At 42.5% G+C, this 16,694-nt stretch overlaps 1 protein-coding gene across 3 annotated transcripts in view; it reads right to left on the reverse strand.

Annotated features, from left to right (window-relative positions):
* Positions 1 to 16,694, reverse strand: part of VPS53 (VPS53 subunit of GARP complex) — a 133,056-nt gene that overhangs the window by 69,133 nt on the left and 47,229 nt on the right. For all 3 annotated transcript variants that reach the window (XM_032849368.1, XM_032849370.1, XM_032849369.1), the window contains 4 exons: positions 12,847 to 12,925; positions 9,926 to 10,069; positions 9,120 to 9,262; positions 6,298 to 6,439 (listed from right to left, as the gene is read on the reverse strand). In XM_032849368.1, coding sequence (XP_032705259.1) covers positions 6,298 to 6,439; positions 9,120 to 9,262; positions 9,926 to 10,069; positions 12,847 to 12,925 — 508 coding nt within the window. The remainder of the gene's footprint in view (positions 1 to 6,297; positions 6,440 to 9,119; positions 9,263 to 9,925; positions 10,070 to 12,846; positions 12,926 to 16,694) is intronic.

Consider the following 16,694-nt stretch of genomic DNA (forward strand, 5'->3'; position numbering starts at 1 on the left):
CATCTGACTCTTGATTTTGGTTCAGGTCATGATTTCAGGGTTGAGACTGAGGCCCACATTGGGCTCCACGCACAGTGAGGAGGCTGCTTGAGATCTATCTCCCCCTCCCTCTGGCCCTCCCCATTCCCCTGCTCACTCGCTCTATAAAATAAATAAATAAATCTTTTTAAAAAGTGCAATTTCAATTTTAGAAAATGAGCACAAAGTCCAAAAGTCCAAAGTCCTCCTCTCTGAATGTTTTCTCTTGTCTCCATTCTTGCTATAATTTCTACCTTTTCTATCTTGACCTCATATTACTCTCTTTCCAGAAATAAATTATCAGAGGTTAATCTCTTATGATGTTATTCAAATGAAGGAATACATTCCTTCACCATCAAATAAACCATTTATAAAATGTTTTGAAGCAGAGTGGTGCAGCGGAAGCATGCTGGGCCCATAAAATGTTTTGAAACATCAAAGGAGAGCTATTTCCTTGTTCAGGACAGAAGTCCTCTTACTGTGGCAGAAGTGCTGAGACCCCGCCCCTCCCCCACTTGCAAGGTCTCCCTGACTCAGGTGTTAAGTTGCTGGAAGGCTGAGGTACAGCCACTCTGGGTGGGCTTTCTTACATAGTGAGCTTTCTGCAAACACTCTTATATGCTCAAACTGCATGGCTGAAAATCATACCTATAGATTGTAAATTTATAATCTAATTTTAAAAATCAGACAAATATAAATGTATAGTAAAATGACCCCTATAAGCCAAAGGATGATTCTATTTAGAAAGGCAATTTACACAATGGCCAAGAGGAGAGGAAATCCAGCTGCACGAAATGAGAACATTTTAAATTCATTAAGAAAAAAAAAAAAACTTCCAAATTTGGTTAGCTTGTTACAAAGACTCAACCCAAACTATTCTGCTTGCCTAGAGGTTGAATATGTTTACCTTGAATCTCATCATTGAGTTACTAAGAATACATGTAGTTGTTAAATCACATTGAGACATTTGCTTTTAATTTCAAGGCATTTTAAATTACAGGGTATTTTGAATCCCTCATAAGGGCCAGGAGTTTAGGCAATTAGCAGAAAGCAATGGCAGCTCACTTCTTCCAATAAATTACAGCATAGGGCACTATAAACTTGTTAGGGCTAGTACCATAAAACAAGATGAGCCCTGTCCTTAAGGTTCTTTCAGTTTCCATCTCTCAGATGTCAAAGTTGCATCTGTCAAAAAAGAGCCAAAGATGACGCATCACACTGATCAGTTAGTTAGGAGGAGCTGGACTGTGGCACGTCCTTTTGGGTGAGTTCATCGTCTCTTCAGCTCACCCTAATTGTTAATCAGTCAGCAAAGGACTTAAAAGGAACTGAATAATACAGTGAGAAGGGGGTGGGTGGGACTGGGAGGGTCTTTGGTCAACATGACTCCTTGACTGACTTATCTGTTCCATAACTTTGCAAGGAATTCACAGCCCTCTATGAAATTTGGCATATGCTACAGGGTATCAAGATACACCTTGGTTCATTTTGTAGTTTATTCTGATGCCCTGAAATAAAATGGTAACCACACACCAAGGCAGCACAGCAAGGAAGTAAGGAGACAAGGAGCAGCAAGTCATCAGGTGGGGTGCCGAGCAGCTAGACTGTGGAGTCAGGCCACTCGGACCCCCAGCCTGGCCCAGGCCACCTCTTCCCAGCACTGTTGGTAGCATGGTCACTGGCTCTGACTAATCCACCAGAGGCCCTGGTCCTGAGGCCTACAGGCTGCAGATGAAGGTGTGGCCCCACCTGGCTCACAACATGGCAGTGGTAGGCCAGGCTCAGAATGAACATTACCTACAGTGAGGAGCATGGCATTTTCATATTCCCAAGGCAGGCTGCAGCGAACGGATTCTCTACGACCTGGCTTGCCCCAGTGAGGAGGCCGTGGGAGTTCTGCTGCCTTTCTAGAAACTAACCTTCAAGGGAAAACCCTTAGAGATATTATGGACCAGCCAATGCCAGGACTTGGAATGCAAAATGGTTGCTGGGCCATGATAACTAGAACAAAGAGTGGTCTGGGGAAAGAGTCTGACCTAAAGAAGTTGAATGATTAGGGGCACCTGGGTGGCTCAGTGGGTTAAGCCTCTGCCTTCAGCTCAGGTCATGATCTCAGGGTCCTGGAACTGTGGCCCACATCTGGGCTCTCTGCTCAGCAGGGAGCCTGCTTCCCCCTCTCTCTCTGCCTGCCTCTCTGCCTACTTGTGATCTTTCTCTGTCAAATAAATAAATAATATCTTAAAAAAAAAGTTGAATGATTTGGAGAAGTCTGTGGAAAAGATAGCTGACCACCAGGGGGAAGAATAAAGAGTTTATGGCTTAGCAGGATTCCCTGGCCAAGGATTTATAATCTGGAACTCTCCACAAACCTTGATAGGAGAGGAAGCAACAAGTGAACGATTGAAGAAATTTATAAATCAATTCTGCCAGAAAATTTCCAAAACAGAAGGCAAAAAATGGTAAATTGATAAAAAAGAAAAGCCAAAAGGTTTAAGTGTTCCCAGCTGACCATGACCAGACCCCCTGGAGCACAGCATCTGCCAGGAGATGGAAGGCTCAGTCCAGAAGACTGGCCCTGCAGAGTGAGCCTGAGTACAGAGAGGCCACACAGCCCCAAGAAACAAGCCCCTCCAAGCCCTCTTCTCCCTCAGACAAAAGGTACTGACTGTGGGCCAGCTGCCACTCTGACATTCATAGTTATTTTCTAAAAAACAAAACAAAACAAAACAAAACAAAACAAAACAAAACAAAAAGTGTTGTCTTCAAAACAGCTCCTTCCCGTTTCTCATGGTCTGTATCTGTTATCCCATTTAACAGGCTCGCCTTGTCCAGAGGGAGCCTTCCTGAGCCACATTACTCTACCTCTTTGGGCCCGTGAGGCATCTCCTAGCACAAATGAGATGTGATGTGTCCTGGGACAGCTCCAGGTTTACGGGCTATCCTGGTCATCAGATAGAACAGGGCCATTTGTTCCCCTGCAATCCTACAGCTCCCTAAATGTAAAAGCAAAATCAGCAGTGAGTAAGGCGAAGCCAAAAGAGACAAAGGGTTCAAAACAGGTGTTTGGCCTAGTGTTACTCAAGCAGCCTGCATCGGGATCTATTTCCCATACGGTTGCTGGAATACTGGCTCAGAGAACCTGTCCTTAGGCTACCCTGACTCTGTCCAGCAGAAGCCATGGGCACACAGTGGGTCGCTGCCTGGTGGGGGTCTATGCTCAGTCCTTCAGCTGTAGGGCTGAGCCCAGAGCTGCATGAGTCTCTGTATGAAACCAGGCCAGAAACACGGCGCAGGTAGCACAGAGGGGAGGGCCAACATGAGGTTATCAGGCGCTGCTGAAGTCAACCGAATACTTCTCAGGAGAGAGACACATTCTTCTTCCAATCGCATTTCCACTACCTATTATTTCCTTTTGTGACTTACATCTTATTTAGGGGCATTTTCATTTGTTTAATGGCCTATTTTTTTCCCTTGTTACTAAAAAGAAACCAATTTTGAACATGCAGAAACAAGCAGAGGAATATACATATGTATTTTTATTTTTTCAGTATAGAAAGAATGCTCTGTGGTTCCTTGTATTTTATTTCAATACTGTCATGACTGGCCCTAAATAGGTAGGGTCTTCTGGTCTTACCTTAAAACTGAGTGCCACTGCCACCACTCTTCAGCCCAGTGTCCTGAGGGACCAGCTCCCAATACACCTACTCTGAGGCAGGTCTTACAAGAAGGCAAAGAGGGGATGCCACTGACGTCCCAAGATTTTAGGACTAAGAGCGTAGGGGCTCAGGAAGGTAGTAGAGGTGAAGGGTGAACAAGCGAACAGGACTCCAGGCCTAATCTCTGTTCTGACTTCCCTGCTTCAACCAGAGTAGCTGTTTTTCTGCACTTACAGTGGTTGTGTGACCACTGGTAAATCTGAAATGAATATAGCACTTCCCTCCTAAGCTGATGAAGCCCAGCGACTGACCACAGACAAACGTACCTAGCACAGTGTGGAACACACAGAGGATGTTCAAAAATGTTAGCTGTTATTCCATGTGGATTCCACATTAGAATTTGTTAAACAGTTTGGGAGTCCCTGTTTTGGCTCATCTCCCTCATTTAAAAAAAACTGAAAAATGACTTAATTAAAGCATATAAAAACAAAAAAGTATTTTTAAAAAACGATGGAAATGCAGGTGTGTAAAAAATTTTCAAACAAAATACCAGAATAAAATGAAAAAAATAATTCTCTGCTTCTCCATGTACTCTCACTCCAACTTCCTTCCCCCGAACATCCATTGTTATCATTTCTATACCTTTTTCTTACACATTTACATTCATAAAGATGCTTTTTGGTTTTTACATGTGGAATTACACCATATATACTAGCTGCAGCTTCCATTTTCCATTTGACAATGTATCTGAGAGGTTTCTTTTTTTTTAAGATTTTATTTTTAATTTTAATTTATTATTTATTTATTTGTTTTATTATTTATTTTTATTTATGTGTCAGAGAGTATGTGAACACAGGCAGGGGGAGAGGCAGGGGGAGAGGCAGAGGGAGAAGCAAGCTCCCTGCTGAGCAAGGAGCCTGACATGGGGCTTGATTCCAGGACCCCAGGATCACAACCTGAGCCAAAGGCAAATGATTAACTGACTGAGCCACCCAGGTGCCCTGAGAGATTTCTTTTCTATGACAGTACATCTAGATAGATCCCACATTCTACCACTATTCCACAGTACGGATATACCATATTTTATTTAACTATTCTTCAGTGATAAACATTATAGAAACCTTTTTTTTCTTTTTTTTGCTTTGAAGGCTGCAGTTCCCCCTCTTTCTTAGTACATCATCCTCTCCATGTATGGATTTTTCTGTAGACCTCATATCTAGATGTAAAACTGTTGCCTCAAAGAGCATGCACATGTTAATTTTTGATACATAAAGACAAGTAGCTAAAGACTGCACCAATTTGTCTCCTAGCACTACGTCTGTATTGTTAGTCTTGTAACTTTTTTGCCAACCTGATATAAGAAAATGAGTATCCTGTTCTATTTTCTTCATGTTTACTGGCCAACTGTATTTCTTCAGTGAATTTCCTGCTAGACTCTGTATTCATTTTTCTAGTTGGTTACTTGCCTTTTTCTTATTGATTTTAAAGAATTTTTTACTTTGGATATAAATTCTTGGTCTTAGAGCTTAAACTATCGTTTCCTAGTTTGTTATCCCTTAATTACATTAATGGTCTCTTTCATTCTTTTTATATTTTGTGAAATCTTTCAGCTAATTTTCGTTATGGCTTCTGGGTTTGATGTCTTGTTTATCTCCCTTAGTACTCTGTTATTCAAGGCTAGTTTCTTCTAGAAGGCAGTTCACTGAATTATAGCAGGGTCTAGATTGGATCACAAGTGTCTCTTGGTGTGTTGGTCCAAGGATTTTCCTACCAAATCATATCACTTCTCCATTACCACTTTTAAAGAAACTTAAGAGGTCTGACTCTCTTGACTTGGATTTCTTCCTCCTTAGCTCCTGTTTTCCTTCTCTCCTCATTCCTGCTGGCCTGCACAAGGTGTGTGTATTTTTTGCATGACTTGGGAACAGAGATGAATCAACCATGATTCCTGCATTCGAGGAGCTCAAAGTCCGTGTGTGTGCACACCCGTGTGTAATGATGCAAACAGAATTTACTATAAAACATAAAAATTTGGTTTCCTCGTGGATAGGAAATCTGAAGAAAGCATATTGATGTGTTAGCAAGGAGGCTGGGTTTCCAAAAAGAAGTTTTTAGAGAGATGCTTTGAACCTGGTCTTTGCTTACATACACATTAAATGATATTAACTAACAACACACACTCCATCTTTCCAAGAGAGGAGCCCAGTCCTCAGACCTATGTACCTTTCTGTTTTAATCTTTTGTGTTTCTCTGACATGCAAATTTGTATACTTGGCTTTCAGGTTTACAGAGACACAATGACCTGGTTTGCTGCCCAAAGACATTAAGAAAACAAATTCTAAGGTAAAACATACCCTCCATGTGATACAAATCAACAGCTGATAAAGTAATACAGTATTTGTGACTAAATAAGTGAGGCTACATGTGGCCACTACTTAAATAAAATGATCTAAAAATGTGCAATACTCTGTGTCCCCATTTGCATAATTTAGTGAAATCCCCGGAATGAGGGACTGAGCAGTAGAGCCACTGGAAGGAACCACCAAACTGGTAAAGACTGAAGGGAAGCTCCACCCCCCGACCCCCTGATTTCCTGTTCCAGCTTCCCTCGGGAAGGTCCTACCAGAGTTCCATCTGTCAGGGTGCACCCGGAGAAGCGTTTGGCAAGAAAACCCTCAAAGTTAGTCGTTCTCTGAATAGCAAACAGAAGCAATTTCACTTCAATTTCCTTAGCTCTGGTGCGCATAATCTTGGCAAGTTCTGTCCTTCAAAATAAAGAGATAAGAATGATGTTAAAAAAAAACCCCAAAAACTGTTCAAGATAGGATAAATGGTTTTAGCTTATATTCCCCCCAAAAAATGATTTTAGCTTATATCCGCCCCCCAAAAATGTGGCCATTTTAAATCCTGAGGTCTATTACTAAGCTGAATGTTCAGAGAATAGAAATACATACTCTAAATAAGAATTTGAAGGTGAAATGGCCCACTAGTCAAAAGAAATCAAGGATTAAGGAGATCGATTTGTTTATATGGTCACTACTATTTTTAGATCTTTCAACCTTTCTGTAATTTGTTAATAATGTAAATATAAAGCACTTACTCAGAATTTTACATGCATATATTTGATGTATGATGTATTTATATATGCATAATTTGACATGTATATATTTTATATGATGTCACAAGTCATTCCTTACTGGATTACAAAGCCCCCTCTTCCAAAGAGCTCAATCACCATCTCTTCACCCAGAGAGCAGGAACCCCGGAACTACAAGTGCGAGGCTACAGTCCCCACGTGAGAAGTGACGTGCACGTGCTCAGGCGGGTCCTGCCTGCGAAGCTTGCGTGCCACTCCAGTGTTCTGCTTCAGAGTGGGAGCTGTGGGGGAGCAGTGACCTGGGAGCTCTTAGGAAGTACTGAGCCACAGTACTGAGCCATGGTTATCTTCCCATACAAAGAAACTGCAAAACCAAACAAAGAGCCTCTGCAAGTCTTTGAAAATTATGTATCTGTAGGATTTTAGCCAAAATTCCAACAATGAAGGCTTGGCAGCAACAGGAGCAACATGGCCATTAGCTGCCACTTCAATGGCAGATTTGTGGCTGACTCCCTGCCTCCCGCAGACTGCTTTCTTTGCAGAATTAGTTTGCAAGTCACTGAACTGTAGCCTCAAGAGAATTAGTTATCAATTTCTCAAGGAATGTGCCTTCTTTGCTAATCGGGACTTTGAAAGCGACAACCACAATTGTCCTTGAATCAACATTTAAAGGTTATCTAAACCTATGGTAGCAAATATGCTTCTGAAAACAACAGCCACACAGAATGCACATCAGGAGTGAACTCAAATGCACACTGTGGGCTCTGGGTGATAATGGTCTGTCCCTGCAGGTTTATCAATTTTGACAAATGTAAATTTTGGTGGGGGATGTTGATAGAGGGGGGCTATGCACGTGTGGGGGCAGGAGTATATGGGACACCTTTGTATCTCCCTCTTAATTTTGCTGTGTTCCTAAAATTACTCGAAAACAAAATGCCTATTAAAAGAAAATAATAAAGCCAATAGCCAATAACCCTTAAGAAATCTGCCCCCCAGGTGTTTAAAGCATACAACTTTATTATATTCTCTGATTTTAAGAAAAATACCTACCATGAATTGTTCTAAGGTGGCTGAGTTATGCTCACACATGGGGCTTTAAAAAAAAAGTTAGCCTGGAGTTAATGTAACTGTGCACTGTGAGAAGGGCATAGATAACTGGGGCGCCTGGGTGGCTCAGTCAGTTAAGCATTTGACTTTGTCTTAGGTCATGATCTCAGGGTCTTGGGATCAAGCCCCATGTCAGGCTTCCTGCTCAGCGGGGAGTCTGCCTGTCTGACTCTCCCTCTGCCCCTCCCCCTGTTTATACTCTCTCTCTCATTGATAAATTTAAAAATAAAATCTTAAAAAAAAAAAAGAAAGGCATAGATAACTAATAAGACACAGTTACTACCACTGCAGCGGTCAAGCAGCAAGTAAAGAATTAAAAAAAATTGACTCTAGCTTTAGCTTTGTCATGGACACACCAATCTAAACTTCTTGGGTTTTAGCTCTTCAATATAAATGGACTCCCTGGCCCTGGGCTTTGTTCATGAAACTGCAGAGACAGGATGAATGACAGAAGGTCTTTAGGATGCTTAGAACATTCAGATGCCGATATTATTAACTATCCAGACTATAAAAACACTGCATTAGGGGCAGGAAGTTTGTTCGGGAAATATTTCCTGAGTGTCACTGAAGTATGTGTCCCTGTCCCTATGGAACGATGGATGTAGGAGCAAGTCAGAGAAGCATGGATATATACACTGTACACTGATATATATGATAGAGACACAGGAGAAAATGTAGGGTGATGAGTAACAGAGGAAAATCTGGTGGATGAGCCTTGCGTAGGTTAAGTCCAGAAGGCAGGCTGTTCAAGGCAAGGGTCAGGCTACAGGAAAGTTTTAGAGCAAAGACAGGAGCAGATGAAGCTGCTGTGTTTTATACATATTACTCTTAAGTCGGGGAAGAGGGGAAGGGGCTTTGACTATAGGCTACCAGCCCAGGACTCTCGTGTACCCTTTATTACTTTTTTCCTAGAAGTTTTTACTCTTACTCCACATACAAGCCCTCTCCTCTAGGTTTGGAACTCTGAAGTTGGAGAAGTTGGAATATAGCTGCAGCTGGAGTTCAGGGGTTGATTTTGGATTTATAAAATCTGACTTTCAACAGAAAAAGGGTTGTCTAAAGGGAGAGAGTCCAGCACAGGTGAAGACATTCTCATTACAATGATGACTCTCCAATAACAACAACAAAAAGGTGGAAATGCTACCCAATTCACAAGACAAGATGGAACCCCCAGACACCAGGGGATTGATTTCAACCAACCAATTTCAATGAACAGTAAAACCAGCAGAGCTGGAATCTACCTTGTGACATGGCAAAATTCTACTGCAATCCTCTCGGTCATGTACCACTCATGTGGAAACATACGGCCATATTTCTCCTCATAGTCCACAAGCTGGCGTTTTATCCAGGCATAGCGTCTGTCGATTTTGTCCAGCCAGGCAACCTTAGGAAGGTAGGAAACAAAATCCACGCAGTGCTCAGAAGTAGTGTTGACAGTTTCAGGAAATAAACAAAAACACAGAACCAAGAAAAACACAACCAATCTCTTTATTTCTCACAGTTTTGTTTTATTTTGCTTAATTTTATTTTACTTTATTTTTTAGAGAGGGACACCGAGAATCCCAAGCAGGCTCTATGCCCAGCGCGGAACTCAATGCAGGGCTTGATCTCACAACGCTGAGATCAGAACCTGAGCCAAAATCAAGAGTCCGACACTCAACCAGCACTTGACACTCACCCAGGCACCCCTATTTCTCACAGTTTTAAAGAAGCTAGGCTACTTTTTCACTTGATCCAGAGGTTCTTAACTTGGCTCTATGATTATATTTCAGGGATCTGGAAATTTCCTGAAGCGGTATGCGAAGTTTTATGCATAGGTACATTTTTCTGGAGAGAGGATCTGTAGCTCCCATTAACTTCTTCAAAGGGTCAATGACCTCAAAATGGTTAAGAACCACTGAACTGTACAGTCAGCCCCTAAAATTCACAGTTCAACATCAACATTTTAAGGCAGTAATACTATTAAAATATGAATCAGTAGACTCAAGGGTATTTAATTTTCAATAAAATTCAAATGTAACATCAATTTCATTTGGTTAATACTTACATCTTGGTTTTCTTGAAAAAGTACTAGATATTCTGACAGATGCTGTTTAATAAACTTTTTGATGATTTCTTGTTTGATTCTAGGATCCAAAATATTAGCAACCAGACATGCATCCCGTAGGACATTGCTGGGTCCTCCTGGCCTCTGGGAAAACAAACAACACAGCAGTTCAAGAGCCAGAAACCACCTTTCAATCTCCTGGCCTCTGACAGCTGCTACTTCTTGTTCCTCTCTTGAAGTTATTATTACTTCCATTCCCCTGACACTCTTTTGCTGTAGATGGATATTTTAGTTACTTGCTACTCAATGAAAGAATGATTAAGCTAGTATGTAGTAGCCAATATAAAAGCTACTCTGTGAATCAGCAAGGAGACACTGTGGAAACAGGGCCAGCAACGGTCATAGGAAATTCTGTTTTCTGAATACAAAAACTGAAATCGCTTTGGTGAAGAGCCAAACGTCTCAGAAGGACACCACTCTTACTCCCCACATGCCACTTTCCCCTGATTCCAAACTCCGATTCCTATTCTTAAAGTGCCATATTTGTGCCAAACAGTGCAGTGGCATTTAAAATCTAAAACCAGGTTCCTGGGGCACCTGGGTGACTCAGTGGGTTAAGCCTCTGCCTTCGGCTCGGGTCGGGATCTCAGGGTCCTGGGATCGAGCCCCGTGTCGGGCTCTCTGCTCAGCAGGGAGCCTTCTTCCCCCTCTCTCTCTGCCTGCCTCACTGCAAACTTGTGATCTCTCTCTGTGTCAAATAAATAAATAAAATATTAAAAAAAAAAAAATAAATAAAACCAGGTTCCAAAGTGCCAGACTTGTTTGGCTGTCAACAACCGAGGCAGGTAGCCAGAAGTAAAATATTAGTATACTGGTCCCTTGATCTGAAAGGCATTAGAAGGCTACTGCCTTCTGAGGGGCCACACTGATACATCACGATGGGAAGGCCTTTATTATTACTGAAGGCAATGCAATCTAGCCAACTTTTCTTTATAGTAACTCACTGAATGAACATGGTTGGCGGGGTGGACTAGAACAAGAAGAACACCTGGAATCTACTCTTGGCTTGACTAGATAGCTGTGTGGCTTTGGCGCAATTACTGAAACTCATCTGAAAAATAAATGGAAAAAAAAAAAAAGGACTTCAATTAGGTGATGATTAACGTTCTTTCAAATCTTTATGACTCTTTGGGTAAACTCTGTCCAATAATGTGTCTGTCTCGACTGAAGTTCAAGAGTTTTGTTAAGTGTTACTAAGCTGCCTGAGAGCTAAACTGTTAGGATGCTGACTCACTCTGTGCTGAATGGTTGTTATGCCATCTGCTGAGTGCTCTGACTGCCCACCTCTTGCTTCTGGATGAAAGTGTTTGATCTGATAGAGAAGTCACAGAAGCCGAAACCTATGGGCTCATGGATTCACATATCTTCATTTAAAAAGGGCTTAGTAGGTTACCTTGTACAATTTTTACCTTACACAAATTTTATTTGTGAAATAGGAATAGCAACACAAGGCCTTTAAAAAAAGACCAGTCACTGAAAAGGAGAATAGAAAACTTAAAAAAAAAAAAAAAATTAAGTTACCCAGCCACAGAAAAAGTAAGCAAGTTGTTAAAGAAAACCATTTTAACTTCATCTGCCTGGTGGGATCTGAGAAAAAGACATAAAGTAGGTCATGACTAGTTTCTTCTAAACCATAAAGCTAGGTTTCATTCATATCTTTCTGAAGCTCCAAGAAACTGGGCTAGATACCAGAGTATAGTAAAGCAGACTCTGGGCTAAGAACAGTTTATAATTTGTGAATGTCCTGCAATCCCTTTTTACAGAATGGCTTTCCAACATCCACTCCCCACAGCTGTAGCAAATGAATAAAGAATATAAAGTCCTGAGAGGAACATGTTTTACAAATAAAATAACTGATTACTAGAAGGCAGCCATTAACCTATACAGACATTAAAATCCAGAGCAGGTTTCCTATAGGAAGTAATCTACAAAGCCGGGGCAGCTACCCCCACCTACTTCCTAAGTTTCTTTCATGGAGCACAAAGAAAAATGATCAAGATATTTCCAGTTATTGAATTATAAAGCAGGTCCAGGAAATGTCCCTTGGCTTAGTAAATGAACATATACCCCCACCTCCACTCGCCAAGTGCAGTGAGGAACGCTGCTTGCCTGTGTGTGCTCTAGTTCATTTCTGTGTTGAATAATTCTTTCTCTTGAAATAGCTCAAATAATAGAGAAAAAAAGCTTCTAAAGGTTCTTCTCTCCCCAACACATGCAAAGCATTAAGATTACATCTGCTACAATTTGAAAGATAGAGCTAAAAGCAGTTACCCAGGCACAGTGACAGCCAAGTGAGGCAAAGCTTATGGAAGAAGTGTAACCATAGCCCACAAGCAAAATACCAGGGCCTTCGCAGACACAACACAAACAGCCATGCCACTAGTGAGAGTTAAAGGGATTAATCCCAAAGAACAGGCTTCTGATCATTAAAAGTGAGTCTCCTGTGTCTCTCTGAGAGTTACATAAGCCTGTGGATGCTCCTCCCAGCTGTCTCTTCACCAAACTGAAACCAATAAGTTATGTAACGATTCTAAAAAACACTGCGGCTTGAAAAAAAAAAATTTTTTTAACACAGGCATGAGAAAAAAGGAATTTGCTGGGCAGATGAGATACTAGGCTTGACACATATTAAATTAAACCAAAATAAATCCTCGCTCTTTGATGCTGAAAGGCCACAGATGAAGAACCAACATTGCTTTGGGATATTTAAAATCAAGGATGGTCTCATCACCCCAAACCTCTAGCAGACAGACTCATGACTGCCAGCAGGCACTTTTGGAATGGTAAAGGAAGAGTCACGGCAGAGAATGTGAATTAGGCAAGAATGGTGATAACTTCTAAGGCTGGATGGAAAATAATACCTTGGTGCCCTGGGAAGGAAATGCTTCTTCAAAATCAGCCAGGATTTGCTGTCCTAACTCAGTCTGGGCAGCCTTCACTCTGCAGGGAAAAGAGAACATGTCATTGCCTGGTGTCATTTTCATATATCCATAAGTAAGTATGCAAAGATCGACTGGGCTCAGATTGGGTGGTGGCTAGAGAAGAGAGGTCACGCACTAGTTAGTAGCGGTTTTATGACCAGGACCCAGGCATCTGATTTACTCCCATGATGGATTTTCTATATCCCAAAGTTTTTGTAGGTTAACCCTCACCTGGTGTAAGGGAGTATATGTTTATCTTTCTAAGGTGTCATCAGGGGGTAGTCACGCCGTGAGAAAATGCTACATAAGAACCCCCAATCCAATAGAAATCCATGTTGGATAACTGCTAGGGCTGCGTCCCTGCTCCTTGGAGTCCAGAACGCAGGAGGACTCCAACCTGCCTCAGAGATGCTGCTTTTTCAACCCGTAAGTCAACATCAAAATCCTAAGTTTTAACAAATGAACAAAAGAAGGGGCGCCTGGGTGGCTTAATCAGTTAAGCCTCCAACTCAGTTTTGGCTCAGGTCATGATCTTGTGGTGGTGGGATCAAGCCCTGGTTGGTTCTCTCTCCCTCTCCCTCCTGCTCTTGTGTGCTCCCTCGCTCAAATAAATAAATAAATAAATAAAATCTTAAAACAACAATAAATGAGCAAAAGGAATGTTTTCTAAAGTAAAAAGAAGAACATTCGAAAGACAAAATGAGCTGTTACTTGGGAGTGAAGGCCACTGAATGAAGGCTGAAGTTCACTCAGAAGCCTGGCTGACAACAAAAATGAGCTCAATAGGAAAGGTCAGTACCTAACCTGTCATTTGCGTGTCTACCAGGAGCTCAAAAAACACTTGTCGGCTGAAATGAGAGGAGAGAGGAGAAGCAGCTGGCATGAGAAAGGAACTGTGCGTGTCAGCACCACCTGCAATGATCACGTCCTCCCCTGGCCAGGGAGCTGGATGCCTCCCGCCAGCCATTCTCACAGAGCTCACTGCCCCGAGCCTGAGGCAAATATTTTACCCCTGCTAGAAGGGCCATAAAATCGTGTTCTTCCTTTTTTGGTCTCCACCCTGTTACTTTGGAATTAACTTTTGAAGTTTCTAGAAATAGCGAATAGCTCAAAACCACAGTTTCTTGGGCTATTCAGCAGTGGCTGGCAACCAACTGAGAAATCTTTTTGTTAAATGAGGGGACAGGCAGGACCCCAAACAATCTGGTTTTTTTCTGTGGCAGCGTAATAATTATGCTTTACTTCAGGTACTTTTCAGGGTTTTTTCACCATCTTCAAAACTTTTAAAACCACTCTTACAGGTGGCTTTGCAGCCTCTTTAGTCACTCAGTGACAGAGATACGGCTGTTACCGGAGCGGCCCCCAGATCATAAGCAGGGCCAGCCACTTCAAAATGCCGAATGCACAGTGGGAAGTATGCCCTGAGTGTGAGCTCTGACAGGAGAGCAGAGAACATGCTTTTGTAAAACTACCTCAGAGGTCTTGTGACTCCACATAATGTGCCAGGCAGACAGCCTCCCCTGGGCCAGATCACAAGACAGAACTTCCAGAGCCTCTGGCCCCTCTGCTCCTGCTTGCCCCTTGGCACCACAAAGCGAGAGCACCAGCTCCTCCCAAGCCACAGGGACAGTTCCTGGAGGGGAAGTTCTACCCACCCCCCCTGTCAGGGACATTCCTGGTCATACTCTCATGGCTCCTGAGCACCTCAGTGCTATGAAGGTTCCTCTGCCCTTTACACCCTCCCCCCTCACCCCAACTCCACCCAGCAAAAGCTGGGGTGCCTGAAAAAACAACCAGAGCCTATGGTAAGGCTGGGTACTTCCAGAGTGCAGAAGACGGGGGAAGTACAAGAGTATGACTGGCAGATTCCCCTGTCATCTTCTTCAGTCCATTTCCAAAGTCACGTCTTGAGACAGTCTAGACTTAGCTCTGCCACCAGCGAGCCACATGTGAATAAGTCATTTCCCTTACCTGGGCCACAACTAAGAAGATTTGTGAAGTAAGAGGGTGGGGATGCAGGCCTGGACCGGATGCCTCTCACTGTCCTCAGGGGGACCGCTTATGCCTCTGCACCCACCTTCACGGCGAGCTGGCAACAGCAGACCCCTGCGCTGGTGACTGCAAGTGGGACCTATGGCTAATGCAGGAGCAGAAGAGTGGGCTTCGGAACATAGACGTTTCCATGGAACGTAGTATTTCCAAGCATAGTTTTCCAAGTGTCCATCGATGACTTGGATGAAAGAGCAACCATGTCCCCCTTACTGATGTTAGTGACGACATCCATAAACCCCAACCAGGCCTCCATGCATTTTCAGGGTGAGACATGAACAGCAGTCTTTACCATCAGTTGCCTCAACAGGATCTTAGAAAGAAGTCAACACTAAAAGAACACATCTTCGGCCACACTCCTCCCTCTGCTAATAAGGAAAAGGAAGTTCCTATGGTAAACAGATGGGACCAGCTGAGACGCTGGTAGCAGAAGAGTTGAGCTATCCTGATTTTTGTAAGAATGGTTAAGAAACCTATCTACAACTAACAGAGAAGAGAATAAATGAAAATTCCTCCCGGTATCCAAGTAAGTCCAGTCCACTTAGATGCTGACAACTCAGGGTTGATCGTACTTAGAAAAAAAGGAGTCACTATGTTCCTCAGAAAGGAAGGTCAACCAATGACTTCTAGCACCTGCCATACCATCTGACGAAGGACTGTTCAAAGATGACCTTTCCTGGGACGCCTAGGTGGCTCAGTTGGTTAAGAGTCTGCCTTCGGCTCAGGTCATGATCCCAGGGTCCTGGCATCCAGTCCCACATCGGGTTCCTTGCTCACCAGGGAGCCTGCTTCTCTTTCTGCCTGCTGCTCCCCCTGCTTGTGTTCCCTCTCTCTCTTTGACAAATAAATTTAAAAAACAAAAACAAAAAACAAAGGTGACCTTTCCTACATGTGTTATCAGTTTGCACAGTGGGTGGCAGCAGAAGGATACAGCAAATTATGAAAATTATTTAGACATTTGTAGATAAAGTAATCCTGATGCTTCCATTACCTTGTAAATGCCCCAAGGGAAATACCCTCAGGACTTCACAATGAACTGACCTCCTAAACACACAGTCTGTCCTGGACAGAATGGCTAATGAGTCAGATTAGTCAGATGCTCTATTTCCAAACAGACAGGCTTTATAAAGAATCTGAATCCAGAATCTTAAGTGTGATTCTGGGGGACAATGAGGCACAACCCTTAAGCTTTTGAAACTGAAGTTCTTTCAGAAAGGACTTGTTGAAGTCACACAGCTAGTCAGGCCGTTTCATTCTCTAATTTCTTTCATTGCTACACCATGGAACCCCCCGTCCCCTCCAGCCTGCCAAGTACCTCTTCCATGTAAGAGGTTAGTTATAGCCCCGACAAATATTATTTTTTTTTCCGAAAAATATTTTTTAGTTCAAGAGTTTTATGGGTTTCAAGAGAGTGCAAGAATCTTCCACTCTTTCTCAGGAAATACTGACTGATTACTAGAAACATTTGCTCTCATGGATATTCTTAAGCCAGGAGGCTCTGAAATGTAAAGATGATATCAAAGAAAAAAAAAATCTTTCCCTCAATGCTACATTAACATTTAAGCATTTTCCAGAAGGGCAGCTGGAAGAAATAGCTACATTCAAGTCAAAGTCCATGAACTTCATATTTCAAATGTACAGGCAAAGGTTTCAGAGCACAACCTTTCATGTGACTACTACGATTTATAGAGAGCAAGCTATTAAACTGGAGAAACTAAAGCAATGTACAGAGCATAACT

The sequence above is a fragment of the Lontra canadensis genome, unplaced genomic scaffold, assembly GCF_010015895.1.
Source record: "Lontra canadensis isolate GAN:19392208 unplaced genomic scaffold, GSC_riverotter_1.0 scaffold225, whole genome shotgun sequence".
In the NCBI taxonomy this organism is placed as follows: Eukaryota; Metazoa; Chordata; class Mammalia; order Carnivora; family Mustelidae; genus Lontra; species Lontra canadensis.